Below are 14990 nucleotides of genomic sequence, written 5' to 3'. Positions count from 1 at the left end.
CTCTCTCATTATCTCTCTCTCAAATAAATAAATGAAATCTTTAAAAAAAAAAAAAGGAGGGGTCATAGAAATACGGAAGAAAGCGCTAGTTTTGGATCTGGGGGGTAGGGAGGACCTTTACACTTAGGCTCTGAATAACAGAAAAGCAGACAAATGTAAATCTAACCCCTAAAAATGAGAGTTCTATATGGCAAAGATAGGACGACTCAAGATCCAAGTAACAAGCAAGGGGGAAAATCTAATGCCCAAACAGCAACCGGCAAGGACCAAGTCCCGCAGCATCAGAGACAAGGAACAACTTCCAGGGGCCATCGGACACCTGAAGATGTTCAATCGCTCCTTAAAATGCTCACAAGGGTCTCTCTAGGCCATTGATGAGGACTAAAACAGCAAAAGCCAGGGTACACTAAAGGAAAGTTATACTGTTGGTGGGAGCAGCGTTAGGACCCCTAATGGGGTTGGTCGGTCAATGTTCTGAAGTAGAAACAGAAAACATTTACACTCAATGATCCAGGAGCCCCCAAGTATTTCCCTAAAGGAGATGGAAACCCGTGTACAACAATGTTCAGTGCGGTGCTCTTTGAAACAGGAGGGAAACATCTAGCCCCTTAGTAGGAAGGTAGTTTTAAGTTTTACGTTTGAACTAGGTTTAGTCCTCCACTCTTATGACTAAGACACCTGTGACTCCCTGAGGGGAAAGCGACAGCCAAAGGGCCACCAAGGGCGTCGTTTCCCGGTAGAGGTGGTAGGACGGGTGTTCCTCATCCCACCAGTGGTCCTCTGTCGTGGGTGCCGGTGACTAACACTTCTTTGTCTGCTTCTGCTTTGTTGGCATTTTACAGCAAGTCCTTTACCAACGACAAACCAAAGAAAAGGTTTGTCTTAGAATTCAGTAGGACTGAATTAGGCTGAATGCCCAGGAAGCCTACCTAAAAGATCTAGTTTGTCTGTGGGTACCAGGCTACGGCTCCGAGCGACTCCTCTCTTTCTCCACCATCCACTACACAGGGCTTCTACCCTCATGGTCACAAGATGGCTGCTGTACCACCAGGCATCCCAGTCCATTCTAGAGCAAAGAAGGGCTACACTGGGGAAGGCCAACGAAGACTGCTCCTTTAAAAGGTTTTCCTGGAAGCCACACTAACGAATTCCACTTGCGTCTCCTTGGACAGACCTGTCACAAGTTAACCCCCACCCCAAGCATGTACATGGCACACTTCGAGTGATCTAACTTCAGACCGACACCTCCGAGGAGCCCACGCTCATCCAGACCCAGCTGAGAGTCAGCTGGAAGCCCCTCAGAAATCACAAGCCACCAGCCAGGGTGATTTATAGGAGAGATTTATTTGAAGAAATATTACAACATATAAAAACTACATAAAGTCTTAATTTCCACTCATACAGTGGTAGATTTGATATAACGCATAATAAAAAACTTTTAAAATCCAGAATGCACAAAGTACTGCACAGTTTGATCACTAAGTCATTAGTTGATAAGCAAACCTCACAGAACAGCTTCATGTCAGCCAAGGCCACAAACACCGTGAACGACACATTTGAACTGACAGATTGACATGTTAAAAATACAACATCAGTGCATGGTGGGGATCCCTGGTGCCAGAAACAAGGCGACGGGAGGGCAAAACTAGTCCTTAGTAGTTTCCTCCTCCTTGATTTTCACTAAAGAGAAATAAAAGGTAAAGTCACTGCAGAGCACACATACGACGTTACACTAAGGAACAGACAAGCGTAACAAACAGGCTAAAATCAAGGGCCGTGTTAACAGCCAGGTGTCGATGTTAATGGCCCACCAAACAAGCACCTGCAGCAGCTCGGGATGAACATTCAGTGAGACTGCTCCCAGGTGTTCCCCAGAGATTCCCCGGCTGCCCTGGCTAGCGTCTGAGGAAAGGGCCCTGGGCCAACCGTACGCCCACTGCCCCCACCGTACCTGAGGCACTCTCTCGAGCTTTGGCCAACATACAGCGCTTGATCTCCAAGCCAATGGCTTTGGCCAGGGGCGGCGGCACAGCATTCCCCACCTGCAGGAGGGAAGGAGGGAGATGCCTGGTGTGGCATGGCTGGGGTCAGCACCAGCCTCTTCTCAGAACGATGCTGAGGGCACAAAGGCCCAGGTCTCCTGCTCACATGGGCCTGCAAAACCCTGCCACCAAGATGGCTCTGGGACCCTCCAACCAGCCCATCTTCACACCCCAAACCCCGTGTCAAGACCCACCCACAGAAGAACGGCCTTTAAAAGGCTTTAGAAAAGCTCAGATCCAGACATGGATGTCACCATGCTTCACTTCCGGCTAAGAGGGGTTGTTTCTAGAGAACAGGACTTCGGGGCGGGGGGAGGCAGGAGGTTTCTGCTATAAGCCCAGGCACTGTTGGCTTTGTGAGCCATGTGCAGGCATTACTTAGACGGAAATACATCCCCCCCTCCCCAGTCGGAAATACATTTAAGAAACAGCCAACTCAACACCCAAGGGATTGTTGGTTCATTCCCACCCTTAGCAACTGTGAGTTTTCACCGATGCACATTTACTCTGCTCCTTCACTGAAATTCAGTGCCCTGGAACTTTCCTTTGGGCTAAACCTGCCTCAGAGCTGTAAACAGCAACCGATGTGCTTAACGACAGCCTGACTTGCGAGCACCCTGGGCCCTAGGGACAGGGTCCCTCCTTCCTGGGGATACTGAGGCCGATCGGCCAACAAACTCCGGGTGCTCAGCGTCCCCTCAAAAGTGACCATGTGAGTCCTGCTTCTCCCTGGTCAGACAGAGCGGCCCCTCTCCCATCAGGGCCACTCTGTGTCAGACCCCGTTCGGCCCCTCCTCGAGGACAGAGGAAAAGCAGGCCGGGCCCCGCTCCCCACTGACCTGTCGGTGCTTATCTAGGATGTTGCCAAACAGCCGGTAGGTGTCCGGGAAGCCCTGGGAGCGGGCGCACTCCCGCACACTCACGACGCGGTGCTGCTCAGGGTGCAGGACGCGGCCCTGGGGGCGAAAGGGGAGGTGGGGAAGGGGAACGAAACTGGGCCCACCTGCCCTTTGGGGCAGGAGGAGGGAAGCTGCCCCACAGGAAACTCCAGCCTAGGCCTCGATGGCTGAGTTGGTCTCCGTCAACACAGAGGCAGGAGGTGGTGAGGCGTGCTAGCCTGTCATGGGCCGGCCCCACCTGCCGAGCCCATGCCTCGGTCCCCTCCCAGGCACGACCCCAGTCCTCAGACCTACCTGCTTGCCCATGGGCTCAGGGTTGGTGACGGTGGTGCTGAAGAAGCCATCCCACTCCAGCCGTCCGTAGAGGCCGGCCCAGTGGTTGTGCCTGTTTCCAGTGTGGGGCAAGCACCAGGGGATGAGCGTGTTGAACTGTCTAGCCGCAGAGTCACAGGCTTTGCCCGCTAGAAGAGAGGGCTGTGATGAGACTGTGGTTATGGAACGGGAGGGACAGAGCAGCAAACAGTCCCCAGCCGCAGACAAAGCTTTTACGACTTCATGCGCTCAGCATCTATTTACAGCAGGGCCATCCAGGTTCGGCGTGTCTGTGCCTTGCCCGGGGCCTCAGGTCCGTGAGCGGCAGCCCCCAGTATCTCCTGCTGGGAGCCCCCCGTACTGCTGCGGATGATCAGAAGATGAGGGGGCTGGGGCGGGTGGTTCAAGGTAAACCCAAGGGAAGCCCCACCCAGGGCACCGGCAGGGTCCCCACCTTCCACACAGGAGCAGACCCCGCGGAGGGCCCCAGTGCTGCTGCAGCCATTCTTCTTATCATGGTACGTGTAGCGCAGCTTCCTGGCCATGGTGCCATCGGAGAGTCGCACCTCGATATTCGGCAGGTCGCGCCAGTCTGAGCCAGGGGCCAGAGGGATGTGCCGCATGCGGGCGGCCACCAATGCACTCATGTCCTGAAAATGCACAGCAGGGCCCACTGTCCGTCACTTCAATCAGGGAGCATTTAAGCACCCATGGTAGGCTGGGCACCACCATTCTCGGCACCGGAAACAGGAACCCCCAAGGGGTTTGTATCCCATTGTGGGAGACAAAACAGTAGCCCAAATCGACAACCTGGGGACTGCACGTGCCATGAAGGTAGCAGAGCAGGGACATGGAATAGCATGTGGGAGAGTGGGTGAAGGGCAAGCCGAGAGGGCTTCTCTGAGGTGGTGACAGGTGAGCAGAGCCCAGCAGGATCAGAGAACCAGCTAGAGGAAGAGCTGGGTTTGGTGTATCTGGGAGAACACACAGAACATGGGCAGAAGAGACGAGGTCGGTCAGAGGGGCAGTGGCCAGACACCTGCTCAGGAAGAGCAGCAGCTCGGACGCTCTGTGACCGTGTGCGGCTGCAGGGGGCATGAATGGTAGTGGCAAGAAAAGCAGGAAGCAAGGAGGTGAAGGCGGGAGCCAGCTGAGAGGATGCTGATAGACTGAGCTAGAAGGGGCCAGGCTTCCCACCCCAAGCCCTGGCTGGGCTCCAACCACATGTTCCATTCTCATGAGGCCACTGGTCCGACCAGGCTGGCCCTGCTCGAAGGCACTGTACCTTACAGATGTGGTCCCTGAGGATGGGCTGGTACTGTGAGCCCCGGAGCTGCCTCTGGAACCAGGACTGAGGCTCCCCATTGTACAAGATCTCCAGTGCCGAAGCTCCATTCCGGACCTCAGGGAGGTCAGACATGGTGTCCCGCACGGTGATGGTTCGGAACGGGCCTGAGCTTAACCTGCAACAGCACAGCAGACTGCTGAAAACTCTGGGGACCCAGGCCACGACTGTCCCTCATGTTACAGGTGCCACATCCTGACGGCTGGCACGGCCCCCTCCAGGGAGGACAACCTAGCTCAGAAGTCAAAGGGCCGCCCAAGCTCATGAGGGCGGCATCCTTCTTAGACCCTGTGTACAAAGAAGACAAGCTGCGCTACGGGCTCTGCTCACGGCCATGACCGGGTCCAGCTGCTGCCCTGCGTGCAGCCCTCACCTAGAGGTCAGAGCACGACCAGAGGAGGTAAAGCGCTTGTGCGGCAGGCCCGCACCACGCTGCCTGCTCTAACACGTTCTCCTCAGCTCTAGCCTCTCGAGAGGCCCACTAACACCAAACCTCCCAGGGAACACAGCAGGGCAAGGGGGGGCTCCCACCTGGTGATGTTGCTGACGAACTTCTTGTCGTCCACCACGACACTCAGCTGGCAGGCCCGCGGCGCGAACACGTGCAGTGGCTCTGGGAACAGGGGAAGCTTCTCTCCGGGAGCTGCGGCCAGGATGATGGCCCGCCTCCGCGTCTGGGCCACGCCGTACTGACCAGCCTGTGGAGCGCGCCAGGCACGCACAGTCAGGCGGGCACCTCCAGCTAGCCCCTAATTAACTTAGCAGGTTTACTCCTAATAGAAGTGGGACCAGATGAAAGACAAAGGATCCCACACGATGGCCACTAGTCCCTGGAGAAGGTGGGAGTAAACCGAGCTGGCAATTCCAGCCAGCTCTTTCGAGAGCTCTACACGGGATCCTGTGATCTCAGCGCTCGGGGAGAAGAGCGGGCAGAGAGCCAAGGAGCCCTGCCGCCTACCCAGCAGCAAGTGGTCACAAGCGCTGCCAACAAGGTTTGATGGGTGAGCCCAAGACCCAAGGAGGCTGGACCTGGGGGGGGGGGGGGGGGGGGGGTGGCAGCCCAGCACCTCGCTCACGCAGACACGACCTCACTACCTTCCAGCAAGACTTTCTTCCCATTTTTGAGCATTGCTTCAGCTTTCGTTATGCCATTAGTTACTGAACAGGTATACACAGACTAGCTGCTTTGCAGATCAAGCCTAGTTCCCGCTGATCACCCAAAGTCTCTGTCCGTGCAGACAGAGCTACCAGTCGCTCCCTGGAGTACGATCTTCCACCTTCTCCTGAGGTTCCTACGTGGGTACATTCACCCGAGAGATATTTTTGCTAACCGGTAACGGTTTAGTCTGTGCATCCTTCTGCACTTTTTTTTTTTTAAATATTATTTATTTACTTGACAGAGAGAGAGATAGCAAAAGCAGGAACACAAGCAGGGGGAGTGGGAGAGGGAGAAGCAGGCTTCCCGCCGAGCAGGGAGCCCGATGCGGGGCTCGATACGGGGCTCGATCCCAGGACCCTGGGATCACGACCTGAGCCGAAGGCAGACGCCCAACGACTGAGCCACCCAGGCGCCCCATCCTTCTGCACTTCTGGCTTCACCTACCCCCCATGGGGATCTATCTGCTACCTAGAGCTCCGCAGTTGACCACCAGCCTTCCCTCTCAAGAGAAAGGGGGTGGAAACACACGGCCCTCCTCCGGCACCAGAGGATGCGACTCTCAAAACCGTAAGAGGTAGGCGGACTTACTGGCGCACCGGGTCTGTGCTCCCAGACCTAGATGCTGCAAGCTTTGCAGAGGCGGGTGCAGGCCCCAGCTGCCACCTCCCCCACACTCACTGGCACATGTCACTGTAGTACAGGCCTGTCCCGTTCCATTCTATTTTCAGTTAGAAACCATGTGCCACAGTCCAGGGACCACCGAGCCCCTCCCTGGCCACAGCCGTCTGCCCACCTGCAACACGCCAAAGGTGCACTGATAGCCCATGCGGACGAGGCAGCGGAGAGTGAGCTTCAGGACCATGGAGCGCTTGAAGGAAACGAAATTCCGGACGTTCTCCAACAGGAAGTAGCGGGGCCGGTAGTAGTCACAGTAGCTGTGGGAGGTGGCAGAGACTACGAGGGTCATCCGCACGCACCAAACGAAGACCTACTCTACCACAGGCTACACCCGAAGGCTCGAAGTTTGCTCGTTGGGAAGCTACACTCGCTGACTCTCCGAGTCTCTCTGCCAAAAGCCAGCTGTGAACTCCCTGGAGGCAAGGGCTGGGCGCCTCACCTGCACACACGGCCTCCAGCAGACACACCAGCTAACCCAGCGACCCTGCGCCACCAGCACACGTGCCGTCGCGGTGCCAGGGCGGGCTGTCTAGCCACCCTCAGGCAGCCCTGGGCGCGGGGCTTCTACTCCGTTTACCTGAGAAAGGAAACCACCAGGGAGTTCTTGAACTTGGAGTAGGTACGGGAGTTGAAGCGGTTCATGCCACTGAACCCTTGGCAAGGCGGCCCACCGCACAGCATCTCCACGTCTCCCTTCTGAGGCAGCTTTTGACCCCGGGAGTTGGTCGCCTCCCCGGCCATGACCAGCTTCAGCAGCACGTTGCAGTCCTCCGTGAACACCGTGGACCCAGGATTGTTCAGCCGAAATGCCTGGGCCGCAGGGTCCCACATCTCGATGGCCCACAGTGTTTCCGAGATGCCTGGGACATACAAGGACAAATGTGTGCCAAGAACCCCCTTGAATCACACTCGAGGCAGAACTGTGACCGGAGCCAGAAACGTCTTCCAGGTAGAACCTGACTGATCCAGTTTTACTAGCCTTTTTTTTTTTTTTTTTTAAGATTTTATTTATTTGACAGAGAGAGACACAGCGAGAGACGGAACACAAGCAGGGGGAGTGGGAGAGGGAGAAGCAGGCTTCCCGCCGAGGAGGGAGCCCAATGCGGGGCTCGATCCCACGACCCTGGGATCATGACCTGAGCCGAAGGCAGACGCTAAACGACTGAGCCACCCAGACGCCCCCAGTTTTACTAGTTATGCAGAGAAACCCTCATGGTATTTACCTGCTTGGTGGAATCCTTCCGACAACCCCCCACAGCCAGAAAACACATCCAAGGTCCGCAGCTTAGGCAGTTTAATTTCTGCCTCTGGTTCACTCGGCTCACATGTTTGAGACTTTGCCCTGCCCTTCCCTGGAAGAGACAGGCCACAAGTTAGGTCAAAGCCCTAACCTGTTCTCCTTAAACTCTCATTTTGAATTCACAGCAGAGAATGATGTAACATCAGAAGCTGTGTTTTCATACCAAATGATTCATCAGTCCCCAAATTATGTAAGACAGACTTGAAGAGAATGGTGCAGAATAATGACATACCTTTACCCTTCCCTTTCCCTTTGTTTCCAGGGCTACGGGCATGGTTTGGAGGATCTTCAAAGTTTTTGTTCTTGGCATTATAGGCCTAAGAAGGAAAAACCACAATAGTCTGGCAGGGAAACACACTGGTCCCTTTTCTAACAAAGACACTTTAAGTTAATCTGATAAAGATCCACTTAATTTCTCCCTAATTATGGCCATAAACAATTAGCCATCAATAAGAATACTTTGATTTTATTATGTTGGAAACGGGGAGGGGATGGGGGAGTTCTATGATATAATTATTTTGTGGCCAACTCTGGAATTCCTGCTATTCTAAGTACCCGGACTACTCATTCTAAAAATAGACAAAGTGATAATTGGGCCATCCACAGTGCAACATGAGGGAAACACAGGCGTGTATCAACTTCAGATGACCTAACACAGGAAGAGCCACGCTCAAACAATTTAAAAGCTATTAACTTAATTGACAGACTCCCAGATCCTTTCTCAGTCACCAGTGCTCAGCCGTATAGACCTCACCTGGCCACAGACTCTGGGCGAAGGGACTGAGAGGCAGGGCTGAGTCCGCCAGGGATAGGGGCACCTTTCCGTAACTCACATTAAGACATTAATAGGGCTAGCAGAGGCCTCCTAGTAGTCTCCAAATAAACTGTAGGTGCATAAGGACTCTCAAATGTTACTTCTGGCTTAAGAAAGTGTTAACTTCCAGAAGAACTTGAATACCGCAGATTCATACTCTGGGTATTTCCACTACTTTCTTGGAGGCTGGAACTTTGACCTGAAGCCCCTCCCTCCGGTAAGTGCAGGGTACCACCTCAAGGAAGTAGAAGCGGTCTGGCCCCCCTGCAGAGAAGTCCTGGAGGCACCCAGGCAGGTCCTCCCCATACTCCACAGTACAGCGGCCCTGCACGGCCTTGAAGTCCACCACCACCTCCTCATCGCTCCAGTAAAGCAGGTTGATGTCTGAATGGTAACTTGCTGGGGTAGACTTGTGGGTGTTCTCTGGCCTGAAAATGGAAGCGTCTTGGTTAGCAATTCTCTTTTGCTGTTAACTAACAAAAGAATTAAACGGCACCACATTTCTGGGGGTGCTCAGAAAACCAACGGGTAAAGACCACAACCCCATTAGGTCAACTTGATTTCTATCAACCCCCTTCACTGACACGACCAACAGAGTGACTCCTTGCCATGAACTCAGCATGGGATTTGCTGTCTCCTTCACCACAAAGGACAGTTGCCTGTTGCCCGTTAAGCATCTAGAGCTTCCTTCTCTTGCCTATACTAGCCAGACTTCTCATTTCTTTTCTGCTAATACAAATGATTATTACAAAGACTTTAAAAAGTCTTTGATATACATTATTTAAGTGAAACAACCTTACACCCATTTCTGATTATTTTCCGGTTAGCTCCTAACCACTAGGAGTTACTAGGATCCCAGAAGCAGACTGATTGAAGCCAAGAACTTGGGAAAAGGACAGACAGAGGGGAACCCCAGAAACAGGAAAAGACACCTGGGGAGAACAGGAGGAGAGAATGGGAAGGGTCGGGGAGAGGGGGCAGAACTCAGACAATCCTAAATAGATGGCAGAGCCCAGGACATTCCACCCGACTTTGTCACACACTTGACTTCTGTGTAAGGATTTCTCTGGGGGAGAGAACTCTGTCGCTTTAAAATAAAAGTCTAGGGGCACCTGGGTGGCTCAGTTGGTTAAGCAGCTGCCTTCAGCTCAGGTCATGATCCCAGGGTCCTGGGACTGAACCCCACATTGGGCTCCCTGCTTGGTGGGGAGTCTGCTTCTCCCTCTCCCTCTGCCCCTGCTCACTCATTCTCTCAAATAAATAAAATCTTTAAAAAAATTTAAAAAGTAAAATAAAACAAAGGTCTAAAGCAAGGCTATGAAATATAATTAAGTCACTGTCAGCACCCACCAGATAATGAGAAACACTTAGAAAAACAGCTATCTCTACCAAAGTCTTAAAATATCACTGTTACAACCCCATTTCAGACTTCTAGAAGAGTGTGGCCTCCTGGAAGAGCAGAGGCCTTCACCGACCTGTAGAATTTGTTGATTCTGATCTTGATGTCAGTCTCGTTGGGCCTCCCATTGCTCTTCTTGATACAGAAGATTTCTTTTATTCGGCCAATTCGATATGGCTCAGGGGCATCCAGGTTACTGCCTTTGATGTAATCAGAGTATTTCCGGTAGTGTTCTGGATATAAATCTTCGTCCACAGGCTCCTTCCGTGGGCGTTTCACGGGGCTGGACAGCTTGATACTGCAGAGAAGCAAGCATTACGCATAACCGAACATGAAACCATAAAAAGCAATTACCTCAGCCTTCCTTACCAGCCAGTAACTACTACTTAATTCGAACACCTTATAAACTAATGCAGCTAAGTGCCCCAAGATTTACAGAGAAATATGAAATCTCACCCATAGTTTAAAATGAGCATTCTCAGGGCACCTGGGTGGCTCAGTGGGTTAAGCATCTGCCTTCAGCTCAGGTCATGATCCCTGGGACTAAACCCCACATCAGGTTTCCTGCTCAGCGGGGAGTCTGCTTCTCCCTCTCTGCCGCCCCCCCCCCGCACCACCCACTCGTGTGGGCTCTCAAATAAAATCTTTAAAAAAATAAACGAGCCTTCTCCATCTGTGCACTGCTGGCTGACACTGCTTGAATCTGCCTAGCTCCCGGCCACATGGCAGGACTGCACTTCCTGGCATGTGACTCATTCTGCTCAATGAGTGTGAGAAAGGACACACAAGCACTTCCAGGCAGGAACACTAAATTGCCAGGAGAGCCTCCAGGACGCTTTCCCTTGGCTCAGACTGGCAGCTCCGAGAAGGCAGTGGTTCCATCAGCTCAGTTCCGAGTGACCCAACCCGTCAGGTGCCCTGTTGAACCATGATGGACACACAGTAAAGGCAAGAAGGCAACCTCCCCATTTGTGGGCTCGTTCCCAAGGCACACCTGTGCTCTCCTGACAGGTGCTGACCTGGAGGTGATGCTGCAAAAGGCACGGGGTGGAGACTCGTGGTCTGGGCAAGCCGAATTTGGCCTGCCTACTGAGGTACAGCTGGTCATCTGATTTGGCTACACACTTTCAAGGCTGTCCTGAGGAGGGTAGCTGCCATGCTTTCCCACCACACCCCCTTAGTCTGACAGGTTCCAGAGGGGGCCCTGAGCACGGCGTGGACGCTTGTGTTGTGCAGCGAGCACCTGGGCACACAGCACCTTGGGCACCCTCTCCAACGCACCAAGGACAGCGGGGCTAAAGGGGGCTACATGCACAACTGCCCGAGGCCGGAAGTCCCCTGCCCTCTGTTCTGTAATTCACAGTAACTGAACGGAGGGTGGGGACTGGGTTCTAACTGGGACTTTAGGAAAATGCTACTGCAAGTCGGAAAACAGAGAAGTTCGGAAAGTGTTGGTTGTAAACGCAACCCCACGCTAGTTCTTAGAACAAAGACTCGATCAAGTGTGGAAATTCCTCGGCTTTATTTGTCCCCGAAGAGCCCCAACCCTCTGATATGCAAAGAGTCTCGATACTTCTTGGTAAATGGGATTGCAACTCCCGTTCATTCAATCTTTACTCTAGGCCAGGCACTGGGCTAAGTGCTTTCCATTCAACTCACTTCATCCTAAGAGCCGGGCAGGCGACACCGTCCTCCCGTGGAACAGTCAGGGACTGAGAGGAGATGGTCTCCGCCCCAAAGCCTCACGGCTGGGCAGGGCCCCACCATGGGTACTAGCGCCCCCTTAGCCGGTGCATCCTTGGACTGCCTTCAGGCTTACAGCTTCACTCTGCAGTGAACTAGCCGCATTCTACACGGGAGAGCTGGCCGTCGATGATCACCAGGTACTACGGTGACAGTTCAGGCAGTAGCTAGTCCTCGGGGTCCAGGGTGGGGGACATCACAAAGCCAACCCTGTACTGGTCCAGAGCTTATGGCCCTGACCTGGGCAGAGCAGGCACTCACTTGAACGTGAAGGCCTCGGGGAGGAGGTACACGCCATCACCCACTCGATACTGGATGCCGTTCTTGGTGGCCGAGCTGTAGAGAACCCGGGTGTCCAGGTCCTCAAGCTGTTCCAGGACCCTGGGAATTTCTTTTTGCCTCATTTCAGCCAGACGGGCACAGCTTACACAGAACCTGAAGGAGTGAAGGACAAAAACAAAAGGCCCTGAGCTGGTTGGTAGCGGCTGCAGCAACAACAACCAGTGGCCTAATCCAAAGACTCTGATGACCAACAGAAAATATTTGTAGATACTTGAAGGAAGCAGCTTTCCTGTAGTTTACACTTTGGAAAACACTTACTTGGGACCAAAGATATAACACAAGAAAATGAAAAGTCAACTCCACTTTCGAGTATTTGATATAAAAACCCTAAGATGGGGCGCCTGGGTGGCTCAGTCATTAAGCGTCTGCCTTTGGCTCGGGTCCTGACCGAGCCCCGCGTCGGGCTCCCTGCTCAGCGGGAAGCCTGCTTCTCCCTCTCCCACCTGCTTCTTATTCCCTGCTTGTGTTCCCTCTCTCACTTGTCTCTCTCTGTCAGATAAATAAAATCTTTAAAAAAAAAATTAAAAAAAATAATAAAAACCCTAAGACAAAACAAAACAAAACCCCTAAGACAAACAGAATGTAGAACACGGTAACGAATACACCACAAGCAAAAATGCAGAGTGGCTCAGTCAGAACTCCATGTTGAAGGAGTCTCCTACCATTCTCTCTATAGGCTGAAAAGCTAGCTGGTAAAATTCATTATTTCTCATCAATAAGCCCATAAAGGAGAGCTAGACATGGCCTTCACTGGAGATCAAGTCAAAAGGCAGCAGCAGGCCAACGGGAGAAACCCCAGAAGCACGTAAGGCAGCCTCCCAGCCTTCACCCCATCAGCCTCGCTGCTGCTGGAGGGGTGCCAGTGCCACGCTGAGTCCAAACGGCGAGGTACAGAGGTTACAAAGGAAGGCACGGGGCACTGAACACCTATAGAAAATTTTATAAAGCCTCCCTAAGAGCAGTCACTCACCAGTTAGAATAAAGCAGCATCAGAGGTATCACTTATGAAAGAAAACCTCTAAGAAACACAAAGAAACATGAAAGGTCTGTAGCACAAAGGCCGAGAAGCACACAAAAACACACATTCTGCTGCCGGATGGGAGAGCTTCTCACGAAGGTAACTCCGCGCCCGGGCCGTCCATACACTTAAAGCAACTGTGACCAAGTCGGGCTGGTGTTTGATGAGCGCGGGAGAAAAACCCTGCCAGACAGCAGCACATGAGAGTCAGTGGCCGGCCCGCACTCACTTGTACTTGTTCTCCTCCGTTGGCTGGGTTTTCGGAGGGGACTCAAATCTCGCGTAGTCTTGATCATACCACAGCTGGTAGAAGTAGGTCTTTCCGTCATCCTCCGTTATCAGAGCCTCAGGATCCATGCCTCCCTGTGAGCACAAAGACCCGGTGTCAGCCATGACCCCACGCAGGGAGGGAAGTGCAAGCGAGGGGTGCTGGGCACTCACCTCCAAGGCCCAGTTCTCCGACGGAGCTTTATAGACGACCTTCACCTTGCTGTGGATGTACGAAAGTTGCATGTCCTCACATTCATCCACCAGGAAGAGCTCCAAGGGGTCCGACGTGGCTCCGAGGACTGTGTCTGTCCCGGCGCAGAACCAGTGGGCATGAAACATCTGCCCATTGCTGCTGTCCTCCCACAGCGCAGTGACCCTGGAGTCCGAAGAAATTCACTCACCTGACTGGCAAATCTGGACTGAATCTACTTAGGGCAACTTGTGTTTTCTTTTTGCAATTAGCCTAGCAAAGAGCCGCTGCTGCTCTCCGTACATAAGCATCTCCTAGTTGTCTAAGAGAATGTGTGCTGAAGTCAAGCAAAGGAAAAGATACAAACCTTGCTAAATATAGCGGTTTTGAGGAGTCATCTGGAATAACAGAGACACAGTCCCCCACTTCCAGGGTTTCTGAGTCGATGCAAACCTTCTTAAAGTAATTCTTCTTCCCATCAGTCTGAAAACAAGAGCTTCATTTCAGGTGAGGATGGGTTTGAAGGTCCAGTCTTTGCTTGACCTACCTGTTCCTATTACTTTGCATAAAAGCCTAATTCCTAATAATTTTGTTAAATCACGAGCCTCTACCAACCTGGCTACTACAGAAAACATCTACCTCCCTTAGCTGGAAATCTGCATGAAGAGCACTCATTACCTCCTCGTCAGCCCTGCCCTTCAGTGTCAGCAGCAAAGCAGATTCCAGCATTTGATTTTAACTAGCACCGGTCCCAACTCCTCGCACCAAGGTCCTAAGGCCACATCCCAGCCCCAACTCCTGTCAGCCATGAGGACCTACTTCTCCCACCAGGAAAGCTAGTTTCCCCCTGAGGGCCTCTGCCCTGCCTCTCCCCCACATCTTTGTGAGGCTGGTTCCTCGCCAACCTTCTGAGTCTCAGCTCAGAGGCTGCCTCCTCGGGAAGCCCCCAAGGGCCCAACCTCCCTCCAGCCCTGCACCCGCTGGACAGTCCATGTGCCTATTCTCCTGTGCTAGAGGATCAGCACCACAGCACAGAGGCTTAGCCACGTCCAGGCCTACAGCAGCATCTGGCAGGGGTAGGCCTCACACTACAGAGTGGATCTTCGGCTTACAGACATCAAGGAAACAGTGCTAAAGGAAAGGAAAGCTCTCCAGCTTTGGTAAAAGTTGTGCCTTAGATAGACAATAGACAATCACAGAACGACAGGGAGGCAATCTGCTAGTGTCGCAAAAACCCCCACGCCCAGGCCAGAGGGGGGGCAGTGATGGCTCTCTTTGAAACAAGCTTTGAAGGAGAACCAGCCTGACACCCCCAGGACAGTGTCAAATGCCCACTTTGGAATGTTAGGAATCTTTGGGCACACAACAAAAACAAACAAACAACAACAAAAAACATTTCTGGTGCATGGCCAAGGGCCTTGGCCTCTCCCATGGGCCCTGCTCTTCTCATAGGCAAACGAGCAGGTTTCTCCGCTCCAG

At 52.9% G+C, this 14990-nt stretch overlaps 1 protein-coding gene across 1 annotated transcript in view; it reads right to left on the bottom strand.

Annotated features, from left to right (window-relative positions):
* Positions 1–1335: 1335 nt before the first annotated feature.
* DNMT1 (DNA methyltransferase 1) overlaps positions 1336–14990 on the bottom strand; it is a 47233-nt gene continuing 33578 nt past the window's right edge. Inside the window, exons 24-40 of the mRNA XM_021705613.2 lie at positions 13879–13994; positions 13493–13697; positions 13281–13414; positions 11953–12126; positions 10025–10246; positions 8785–8977; positions 7968–8052; positions 7659–7787; positions 7013–7295; positions 6551–6692; positions 5130–5296; positions 4539–4716; positions 3708–3903; positions 3236–3402; positions 2882–2998; positions 1952–2042; positions 1336–1680 (exon numbers count right to left, since the gene is read on the bottom strand). Of these exons, the coding sequence (XP_021561288.1) occupies positions 1646–1680; positions 1952–2042; positions 2882–2998; positions 3236–3402; positions 3708–3903; positions 4539–4716; positions 5130–5296; positions 6551–6692; positions 7013–7295; positions 7659–7787; positions 7968–8052; positions 8785–8977; positions 10025–10246; positions 11953–12126; positions 13281–13414; positions 13493–13697; positions 13879–13994 (2634 nt within the window). The 3' untranslated portion in view covers positions 1336–1645. The remainder of the gene's footprint in view (positions 1681–1951; positions 2043–2881; positions 2999–3235; positions 3403–3707; positions 3904–4538; positions 4717–5129; positions 5297–6550; positions 6693–7012; positions 7296–7658; positions 7788–7967; positions 8053–8784; positions 8978–10024; positions 10247–11952; positions 12127–13280; positions 13415–13492; positions 13698–13878; positions 13995–14990) is intronic.

This window comes from Neomonachus schauinslandi, chromosome 1, assembly GCF_002201575.2.
Source record: "Neomonachus schauinslandi chromosome 1, ASM220157v2, whole genome shotgun sequence".
In the NCBI taxonomy this organism is placed as follows: domain Eukaryota; kingdom Metazoa; phylum Chordata; class Mammalia; order Carnivora; family Phocidae; genus Neomonachus; species Neomonachus schauinslandi.
The sequence above is the reverse complement of the archived record's forward strand: the minus strand, read 5'-3'. Positions and strand labels throughout refer to the sequence as shown.